The sequence below is a fragment of the Carassius auratus genome, chromosome 32, assembly GCF_003368295.1.
Source record: "Carassius auratus strain Wakin chromosome 32, ASM336829v1, whole genome shotgun sequence".
NCBI lineage: Eukaryota > Metazoa > Chordata > Actinopteri > Cypriniformes > Cyprinidae > Carassius > Carassius auratus.
Window position 1 is genome coordinate 19,741,315 of NC_039274.1, and position 10,927 is coordinate 19,752,241.

Genomic DNA, 10,927 nt, shown 5'->3' on the forward strand with positions numbered 1-10,927 from the left:
CCTCCGGTGGAGGACGGACCCCCGGGAGGGGGCCGGCTGACAAAGATGACAGAGGGAGGAGACGATGGAGGGGGGACCCAGGGGGGAGACAAGAGGAGCTTGGAGCAGGAGGAGACCAGCTGGACTAAATCCACAGCCATAATGATGGGCTGATGGTGGGAAGAGCCATGGAGGAGGAATGGCAGCCAACTACAGGTGGCTGACCAATGGCGGCGGAGGCAGTGGAGGAGGAGCCTGAGGCAGAGACAGAGAGCCAATGAGCCAGGGGGATGCCGAGGATCCGGGGGGCCAGGGTGGAGCTTAGGACTCTGGCGACTGAAGCAGAGATCCGCAGCGGAGCCAGAGCGACCGAGTACCAAGGTGGAGCTGGTGGGAGGAAGGAACCCAATGGAGCTGGTGGGACAGAGCAACTACCCGCAGCCAGTGGAGAGGAGTCCAGAAGTGATGCCGGGTCGACACCCGACCAAGGCGGAGCAGGAAGGGACAAGGAAGCCTAATGGAGCTGATGAATCAATGGTTGACAGTGAAGATGAGGGAGCTAGGAGCCGAGGTGGAGCCCCTGGGATTATGGGCTAAGGGGGAGCCTGGGCCTCAGTGGCTGGAGGCGGAGGTGAAAGAGACTCAGACCATGGCGGCGCTGGAGGATGGCAGTCCCGCGGGGCTCACACCACATAGATGGTGAGCTGAGGGTGAGCAGAGGGGCAGCCAGATGACAGAGGTGGAGGAGGCAGGAGTGGGTGGGAGGGCGGTCATTTTGGAGGACACTTTCTAGGAGTGGGCACTCGGCACTGGAGTATCAGAAACCCCCTCAGGGCTGCATGAGGAAACGAAGGAGGGCTGGATGGGACCAGAGGAGACGATGGAGAGAGGAGAAGGGGCATTTCAACTTCCAGTTCGATTCCCAATCTATAAGATCCTCCTCTTCCTAATTTTGGCCTGTTTGGCACTCCATATTCAGCTCACTATCAGCCACAATGCAGGGGGGGTGTAGCTCCAGTCTGCACTTACACCATCCGCGGCTCTCTTCCTTGCAGTGGGCACTGTAGCCGGCTCTCGCACCTGGTCTGACAGGTTGAGCTCTGGCTCGCCGTCATTGGTGGGCTCGGGCTTATGCTCTGTACCATGGGGAGATGGTGGGCTGGGCTCTGGGTCAGGAGTGGATCCACGGGGCAGATGGTAAGAGGGGACCCGTTTCTCCGCAGGGTCCACTCCACAAAGGCAGTGAATTCCTCCCGACGACCATCTTTGGATGATGTCACTCTGCATTCAGCGTTCAGGCTCCAGTCATAGAAAGTCCAGAGCGCATCGTCTGGGTAGCTGGTGATGTGAGCTAATAACAGGACATGTCCTGGTATGGTCCTCGAGAGATCGTCCTTCCAGCTCCAGCAGGAGGAGGAATTTGGGGTAAAGGAGAGAATCCATGAAACATAATGGAAAGAAAAAACTGAGGGAAAACCAGAAAACAAATGGAGGGGAGACACGCAATAAACTGTTGTATGTTGGGTCTTCTGTCACATTACGCTGCCAGAAGGAACACGGAGCCAAGGAAAATCAAAATAGTCTTTATTAATCCAACACAGGAGTAAATCCAAAAGGGAGAACGAGAGGAAGACAAACGTATGGGACTGGAGGATCCAACAAAACTGAACAGAAAGGATGGCTTATAAAGGCAGAATAACGAGGAACAGACAGGTGCAGGGAATCAATTATAATCAAACTAAACGGAAACAGACCAAATAAGGAAAAACGGGAACTGACACACCTGACAACAGGTCCAATCCTGACACTTACAGGAAGTCCAATTGACGAGAACATAATTCTGAATTTAGGTTAAATTTACATTTATTAATTCAGCAGATGTTTTTATCCAAAGTGACAAGTGTGATTCATCCTGAGGAGGCAATAACACAACAAGTGCATATAAATAAAGTTTCAAACATTGTCTAGAACAGGGAAGAGACAGAAAAAGCATAGAATTTCTTTTAAAGAGTCAACTTTAAAAGGACACTGTAAGGTGCTCAAGGTGCTTGTTTTTGTATTTGAGCTGTTTCTTGAATATTATAAGAGTTTTTGGTTGTCCAGATATGGTTGTGAAGATCATTCCACCAATAAGGAACAGTTAATGTTTGGGAAAGTGATTTTTGTGCCTTTTTGTGATAGCACCACAAGGTTCCAATCACTCATTGACCACAGGCTCTTAGAGGGAATGTAAAGAGGGAGTAGAGGTAAAAAGATGCCAAATATCAGTGTCTTGAAACAGTAGCCAATAAGAGAGATTAAGAGAAGTGTAACATTGGCTCTCTTGGGCTCATTGAAGACTGATTGTGCTGCTGCATTCTGTATCATCTATAGAGTTTTGATTGTACACGTTGGACAACCAGTCAGAAGAGCATTGCAATAGTTAGGAGGGCCTGATCTTCAGAATGTTGCAAACCTGCATGACTATGTTACGACGTGGACTTTGAAGCTCATTGAAGCTAGCTAGTTAGTCCTCAAAGGTTACTCCAAGGTTTCTGACTGATCTGGTTGAAATTATCATTGAAAAGCTGGATGGTGGAATTGTGCTGAAATGTTGGAGTGGCTGGGAAGACAACTTCACTCTTTGCTAGGTTGAGTTCTTTCAGCCATGCTGAGATGTCTGCTAGACAGGCCAAAATCCACACAGTTACTGTGGAATCCATCTGATTGTAATCGTAGACTGTAAAAAAAGATCAAATATGCGACTCCACTTCCTTCCTCTATAAAAAAAATTTAAAAAGCCAAAGCATCTCATTATGGTCGCTGCCATCTTGAGTAAATGACGTCATTTGGAGCCAGAGTCTGTACAGTAGATTCGTTTGGAGTCAGAGACTGAGCAGTAGTTTCGTGAGGTGGAGCTGTGGAATCAAACTCCCACAGACCCAATAAACCATAACACGCCCCGTTTTTATAGCATCAAATTACCAGATAAAAAAGTTATCACAAAAATAAACAATTGAACTTATATCAATGTGATAACAACTGCCTGAAAAGTATACAATTGAACTTATATCAATGTGATAACAACTGCCTGAAAAGACTAAAAAAAAATAATTTATTTTATTTATTTTTACTAAAGTCCCATTAGTTTTAGATTACTGTAGCCAGCTACCAGGGGGCATTCAAAGAGCCCGCAGCTTCACTTTTCAGGACATGTAAGGCACACCCTGTTGTAATGAAAAGTAGAGTTGCATGTAATCTGTGTTAATAGTAGTAGGAGAAACCTTTGGACGCCTCTCCCACCTAGGTAAGATTCAAAAATTAGACCAAATTTCTCTTTTCACCTATCACAGATGACAAGTTTCAGGATAAATCCATTTTCACAGCATGAGGGCGTGCATATCAGTGGATCAGTGGGATCTCTATCTCTCACCAAAATGAATGGCTCTGTGATTCCAGTGGCAAACCTCACTGAAGAGATTGAGGTAAAAGGAGATTGCCAGCAATAAAGGCCAAAAGCTTGGCTAACATAAAACACCCAGAACTTATTTTCGTCTTTTCCTAGATCCTCTTACCAAGGACAGAGGTGGCAGAGGTTAACCAAACTCTTCTGGAATTGGCAAACTTCAGCACTGTGGTCATTAATGTGACTGCACCCAATATATCTCTGGTTTTCAAGTTAGACCCTTCAGAGGAGACACCTCTGCAGTTGCTCCTGGGTTTTCAGGACTACCCTAACGATACAAATTATGAAGCCTGGATCCAGCTACCTCAAGATGGCAACTCTGAAGGTTATTAACAAATAAAAACAAATAAACAGAATTGAACACTTTCGGAAAGAGATTGAGAATTATTTTGTTATATTTGTGTGATGCAGAGGAGAGGTACACTTGGGTGCTTAACCCTACGGAAATGACAGTTGAAGTAGGCATTTACTACCTTCTGGTGAGGCCTGTTGTTGGTGCAGGGGTAAATTCGACAAACACCTCAGTTTTCGTCACAACCATTGCTGCTCACTGTTTGTATTGGGATGAGACAAAGGCCAATTGGAGTGGTGATGGCTGTAGGGTAAGTCGAACAATTAATGGCCAATCTTCTAAGGCCATCCACACTGACAGTATTACTGCAATCATTGTCTATGTGAAAGCTCCTTTAAACTGAATAAGCATGTCATTTATACAGGATTTTTACCTTTTTTCAGGTTGGCCCTCGTACTACAACTTTGGTTACTCAATGCCTATGTACCCATTTGACCTTTTTTGGAAGCTCTTTCTTCGTCATCCCCAACATGGTTGATGTGTCCCGCACTGCTGAACTCTTTGCAACCTTCGTCAATAACCCAGTGGTGGTGTGTTTTGTAGGCGCCATCATCCTGGCTTACCTGTTGGTTGTGATGTGGGCACGAAGAAAGGATATTCAGGATGCAGTCAAGGTTTGCTTTTAGAAACCTGGTTCTGTTGAAAATCCAATTTGACACTTGTAATTCCTTATCTTGTTTGAAACAAAACCAAAAAAACTATAAATAAAACAAAATAAAAACTTAATTGTGTAATTTTCATGTTAATAATCCTACTTAAAGGTGAAGGTCACAGTACTGGAGGACAATGATCCCTTAGCTGAATATCGTTACTTATTGAGTATCAACACGGGGCATCGTCGTGGGGCCTCCACCTCTTCTCAGGTAAGTTTCATCCAGCTTTAGTTCCAGCATTTTTTTCAGGAACACTATTGTGCCATTCAGTATTAACGCTGCTATAAAATTGCTCCAGGTGACAGTGACTCTACAGGGCACAGAGGGAGAGAGTGAACCTCATCATTTGACTGACCCTGAAAAACCAGTGTTTGAAAGGGGAGGACTGGACATGTTTATGCTGACCATCCCCTTCTCACTGGGAGAGCTACAAAGTATTAGGCTATGGCATGACAATTCAGGACCGCATCCTGCTTGGTAAAATGAATAGAAATGTCACATAGTACTTTGCCAGATTATTTGGAGGCATGTTGATTTTTGCCTGTAATTGAATTACTTTCTGTATGTGACCCTCTGGATTTGTCACAGGTATGTTAACAAGGTAATGGTACAGGACATGCAGACTGGGCAGAAGTGGCACTTCCTGTGCAACTCATGGTTGTCCATTGACTTGGGAGAATGTATACTAGATAAAGTTTTTCCTGTAGCAACAGAGATGGACTTGAAAAGGTTTAGGTATGTAGCTGAGAGATTGTTTGGTAAGAAATGTATGTGGTACAAAATTATGGGTATTTTCTCATTAATGTTTAATTTATTGTCTTTGAACTTTACAGTAATTTGTTCTTCATGAAGACTGCAAAAGATTTCCGTGATGGTCACATCTGGTTCTCTGTAATCAGTCGTCCCCCAAGTAGTAATTTTACTCGAGTACAGCGTGTCTCCTGCTGTTTTTCACTGCTGCTCTGCACCATGTTGACCAGTATCATGTTCTGGGGTATCCCATCAGACCCCTCAGAGCAGACAATGGACATGGGTATGACCAATAAAACATGAATCTAACAGTGACTACAGGATACTGTACTCAAACACAGTTTGCTAAAGTCGTTCTTGGGCACAGAATGACAAGCATACTCCATGCCACTAGAACACCATCACATCACACCTGTTTTATATACTAGACAGCTCCATAATTGTAGGGATTCAGTCATTAATGGTTGAATGTTGCTTGAATCAAACATATGTACATTCATAATAATGTGATTTATATCTTTGAATGGGCTACAGGTCAGATTGAGTTCACCTGGCAACAGGTCATGATTGGCATCCAGAGTTCCATTATCATGTTTCCTATCAATCTCCTTATTGTGAGCATCTTCAGAAATGCTCGTCCCAGAGAACAAAAGTCTGAATCATCTTTAAAGCAACAGTCAAAGATAGATCCCAAAAAGCAAGGCAAAATGGGACGTGTGTCTCCGAATCAGCCTCCACACAACAATCACAAGGAAATCACACCTGACACTGTGATAAAGGTCAAGTCCTTCTCTAAGAGTTTGGCCCAGAATAGTTCCATCTCTCTTTCATAATGGATGTGGCGTTAAGACATTTTTTATAATATCTTTTCAGGATATCAAATGGATAGCACAGTCACTCTATAAGGTCATGAGAAGACCTGTTCCAAGGACAGAACTGGACTCCACCAAAACAGATATCAACAATCTGCTGTCACTAGTTGAAGAGATAATTCGTCAACACAATCGAGCTGGAAGTGAGTTTTACACTGACTCTTATAAAAAGAAGCAAACTCTCTCAGCTCCCCTGGAGTGTGTAAATCTGAAAGGTGAGTTCATGGACATGGACATGAATTTTCCATCTCATACTTCAAAATATGTTAACTTCTGGTTGGTTTGGAATTGATCTACCCGACATCAGAGAGAAGAGTCTTTTGATTTATAATATCCAGCATGGGGGAACGAAAGAATGTTCAACTTGTTATTTTCAAGTGGAAGTGGGAGAATTTAAGTTCTAATTGTCTTAAATGCAGTATAACTGGAATGCTTTGAGATTGGAAGTAGAGATTTTCAACTCGAGTATTCCCACCTCCAACTTTGAATGGAGAGCAGCATATGATTAGAAACATTATCATTATATATATGAAACAATATTATTTTGTTCCTATCACAGAGGGCCATTTTTGTGAGAGCTCAGAGCGAAATGAAAAACACAGTGTCTACAGCCAGTATCTCTACAAACAACTGCAAAACGTGGAGAGAGAGCTCAGACTGCTGGGGCCTTCATCCTTCTCTAAGCCAAACAGCTACAATCAGGCGGTACTGCAGGTCCAAGGCATGAAGAACCTGCTTGAACCTCATGTCTCCTCCTGTTCTGTCAGTGGTCTACATACACGTAGCTCCAGCCCTACAGAGAGAAACAGTGGTGACAGCAAAAAGTGTTGTCAGAAAGGATTGCCCTGGTGGTTTGTGTTCGTTGGTTGGTTTCTTGTTGTAGCCACCAGTGGTGTTTCAGCATACTTCACTATGATGTATGGGTTGACCTATGGGAAGGAGCGTTCCATCAGTTGGCTCATCTCAATGGTGGTGTCATTCTTCGAAAGCCTCTTCATCACCCAGCCTGTAAAAGTAAGAGATGAAATATTGAAAAAAAATTGTTGTGGCCTTCCTTTTTGTATTTTATGACTCTATATTCATGTGTATTGTACAGTACATAACTACTTCCGGTGCAGATTGTATTTACATGACATTGTCCATTAGATGTTTTGCTGCTACAGAGATGCAGACGTGATGTGCTTGTATTGTTTTTTTTTAGGTACTGGGCTTTGCAGTCTTCTTTGCTTTGGTACTCAAAACTATTGATCAAGAAGATTATGGAGATGTTCCGATTGATGGGACTCTATCCAACATGGGTAAATGGACCATGAGCTACATGACTTAATTTATAGCATCATATTTGACTATCCCTTTTTTTTGTGTGACCAAACCTCAGCTTAAATACCTTTCCACAGATGATCCCGATGCAATCAGAATTGCCAGGAGAGACAGCACATGCAGTTTCTATCAGCCCCCTCCTCCCACTGACATACAAAAGATGAGAAACAACATGATCAAGGAGCAGAAAGTGTTTGCACTCATCAGGGAGATCCTCAGTAAGAAGAACATAAATTCTCTTTCATTAATCGAAAGATCGGCTTGTTTGACACAGCATTTTACGTTGCAGTTTATGTGGGATTCCTTTGGATGCTTCTCTTGGTTGCATATGGTCAACGAGATCCCAATGCATACTACTTCACTCGGCATATCCGGCAGAGTTTCAGCAATGGCATTTCAGAGAGTATGAACCACAAAGATATATTAAATTGGGCAAAATCCTCCTTGCTCAGTAATCTGTTTGGGCAATATCCAGGTATTCTTTAAGTGTGTAATGTCTACATTGTTTACTTGTTCAAGGTTAAAAACTGCTTGTATATTGAACTGATAAACCTAAATGTACCTTGTTTTGTTTTTGTTTACTTTTTCAGGCTTTATAACAGATGGAAATTCAAAACTTGTTGGCAACGCTCGTTTCCGCCAGGTTAGGGTAAGGAAAGATTCTTGTAAAACTGCCAAGACCATGCAGTACTCTGTTCCTGAATGCCATGCCCCATACTCTTGGGAAGCAGAGGACATGGGCTCTTACAGTCCAGGGTGGAACCAGACTAAAAATGTGAATGGTTCTAAGATTGTACCCACAGCTTGGCGCTACCAAACTCAGGCCAAACTCCGGGCAAACCCTGTTTGGGGTGGGCTGGCCCTTTATAAGGGTGGAGGATTTGTGGTGGAACTAGGCCCGGATCAAAAGAATGCAAGCAGGTAGCATAATGTGTAACAACATGCAATCTAGTTTTAAAAAAAAGAAGTTACAACAGTTAATGTGTCCTTTCTTGTTCTACAGTCTTCTTCAGTATCTTTTTGACAACATCTGGCTGGACGTGTATACACGGGCTGTCTTTGTGGAGTTCACAGTTTATAATGCAAACGTGAATCTCTTCTGCATTGTGACTCTCATTTTTGAGACGACGGGAGTGGGTGAGGCATCTCCTCTCTATATCCTTTAAAGATTCTCATGTTGTCAAAGGTTGGACTCATGGTAATTTTGTTGTTTTTATAGGTGCATTCCAATATCGTAGTGTGGTCCAGACTGTCCATCTTTATCAGTCTACTGGTGGCTTCCACATATTTGTTATGGCATCAGAGGCCATCTATTTCCTCTTCATTCTCTACTACATGTTTGTGCAGGTCCGCTCGCTTATGGAACATTACAATAAAATGGCGTAATTTGCATCAGTGGAGTCCTAATGCACAGTATTTTGTGGATTTAACAGGGCAAACTGATGAAGCAGCAGAAATGGGCATACTTCAGAAGCAAATGGAATCTCTTAGAGTTGGCCATTATCATTCTAAGTTGGAGTGCATTATGTGTGTTTGTCAAGAGGACAATATTGGGTAACCGGGACATTGAGTACTACCAAAACAACAAAGACATGTGAGTGAAACTCTTTCAGCTCTTCTAGGTCAATCAGTATGTTTGAAATGGAATACTAGACTTCTACTTCCTGCACAATACACAAAATACTTGAGATTTAATACATCTGCTTCTCTAACAGGTTTGCCAGTTTTTATGAGACTGCCACAGCAGATGCTGTCTTGGGCTATCTGATAGCTTTCTTAGTCCTGTTGGCCACCATAAAGCTGTGGCATCTGCTGAGACTCAACCCCAAACTACACATGATCACATCTACACTGCAGCGGGCATGGTCAGATATCTCTGGCTTCATTGTGGTCATGACCATCATGTTTCTGGCCTATTCCATTGCTGTGAGTAAAGACCAGAAATGGTGATGTCCTGAAGAGGTTTGGTTCTAGCCCAGCTCCAACACAACTACCTGTAGTTTTAAAGGGTGGCATCCAAAATTTGACTTGTTGCTTTACTGCCCTATCAGGCAATGACAGAGTTTGTGCACTAAGGTAGTGAAGGAAATATCTATGCTGCCTTCCACAATAAATCAGAAGGTTTCAGTTGACACCATGTGACGCCATCACTGGACATGGTGCCTTGTTGCCTTTGCATGCTCCCTGTAGAGGCAGCATTTTTCTGCTTTTGGAGACAGCCAAGTAATCCTCAACGACTTGACTTCAGTTCCTGGAGCGCCAAAGCCTTCTAGAATTTAGCTCCAACTCTCCTGCTTGGATGTTTCTAGTAATCCTGAAGGCCTTGACGACCTTGTTGAGGTGTGTTTAATTAAGGTTGGAGCTAAACTCTGCAAAGCTGTGGCCCTCCAGGAACTATGTTTGAGACCACTGGTCAATAACTCGAGGAGCAGTCTGAAATGCACACAATTTGCTGGAGATCTTGATTGCCACCATATCTCTCTTTTTTAGGCTCCACACATTAAATTTGTACTCACATTTGTCTGAAAGTTTTCAAAATTTTGTATCCCATTAGAGCAATTTGATGTACGGTTGGAAGCTCTATTCATACAGAACTCTGCTTGAGGCTGCACAGACCATTATTTGTCTACAACTGGGTATCTTTAACTATGATGAGGTAAACATAAAGATCTATACTGAATTTGTACTCACTGCTAATGTGTTTAAGAACGTAACATTGTTCAATGTATCGTTTCCTTCTACCTACAGGTTTTAGATTACAATCCAGTCCTGGGAGCTTTCCTGATTGGATCCTGCATCATCTTTATGACATTCGTAGTTCTCAACCTCTTTATATCTGTGATTTTGGTGGCTTTCAATGAGGAGCAACTTCAACCCACGGTAAATCTCATAATTAATCCAGTGCTGTGCCACAATTTCGCCTTTCTAGATTCATTTAGTGTTTTTCTTTTTACCCTTAGCCTTCTGAAGAAGAGGAGATCGTAGAACTGATGCTGATGAAGATCTGCAGTCTGCTTGGCATCAAGTGCAAGAAAAAGCAAACTGATGCAGATGCTACTATTACTACAGCTTCTGTCATATCATAGAAATGATCCTCGTCTTTAGAACCGCGACAGTCAATGGAAGCTTTATTGTAAAATGCCTTTTTGGTGTTTGGATGCTTAGTATTTGTTCTTGTACATCTCAAAGAGCTTTTCCCCCTGGATTTTATCTTGCAGAATGTTTCCATTAGATCTATTTGTATGTTTGTCATTGCTATTATTACAAATATTAAGCATGAAATATGCAACTCTGAAAGTTGTTGACCTACTACATTATTGCATTACATCTATCAAGGTATCAGCATTTGTGAGTAGATAATAGATGAATATATATATATATATATTTATTTTCTTGAAGGGTAATTTTAAAAAACAACCTGCAGTAAAATGACTATCTGGGGAGTTTACAACTAATTCAGTCAACACCCTGTGTACAAGTATTTATTCATAAAGGGATCTGAATCATACATGGCATTGTTTATGCCCTGCAGCATAAACAAAGTTGCTGCCATGCA

General features: G+C 42.6%; 1 protein-coding gene across 1 annotated transcript in view; it reads left to right on the forward strand.

The window, feature by feature from the left end:
- Nucleotides 1-10,927, forward strand: part of pkd1l2a (polycystic kidney disease 1 like 2a) — a 33,107-nt gene extending 22,180 nt beyond the window's left edge. The window contains exons 20-41 of the mRNA XM_026215839.1: nt 3,312-3,443; nt 3,524-3,749; nt 3,836-4,026; nt 4,160-4,390; nt 4,538-4,639; nt 4,728-4,906; nt 5,018-5,164; nt 5,263-5,462; nt 5,714-5,958; nt 6,053-6,266; nt 6,611-7,065; nt 7,253-7,349; nt 7,449-7,589; nt 7,661-7,846; nt 7,962-8,292; nt 8,375-8,508; nt 8,591-8,718; nt 8,805-8,965; nt 9,087-9,297; nt 9,926-10,027; nt 10,120-10,251; nt 10,332-10,927. Of these exons, the coding sequence (XP_026071624.1) occupies nt 3,312-3,443; nt 3,524-3,749; nt 3,836-4,026; nt 4,160-4,390; nt 4,538-4,639; nt 4,728-4,906; nt 5,018-5,164; nt 5,263-5,462; nt 5,714-5,958; nt 6,053-6,266; nt 6,611-7,065; nt 7,253-7,349; nt 7,449-7,589; nt 7,661-7,846; nt 7,962-8,292; nt 8,375-8,508; nt 8,591-8,718; nt 8,805-8,965; nt 9,087-9,297; nt 9,926-10,027; nt 10,120-10,251; nt 10,332-10,457 (4,071 nt within the window). The 3' untranslated portion in view covers nt 10,458-10,927. The remainder of the gene's footprint in view (nt 1-3,311; nt 3,444-3,523; nt 3,750-3,835; nt 4,027-4,159; nt 4,391-4,537; nt 4,640-4,727; nt 4,907-5,017; nt 5,165-5,262; nt 5,463-5,713; nt 5,959-6,052; nt 6,267-6,610; nt 7,066-7,252; nt 7,350-7,448; nt 7,590-7,660; nt 7,847-7,961; nt 8,293-8,374; nt 8,509-8,590; nt 8,719-8,804; nt 8,966-9,086; nt 9,298-9,925; nt 10,028-10,119; nt 10,252-10,331) is intronic.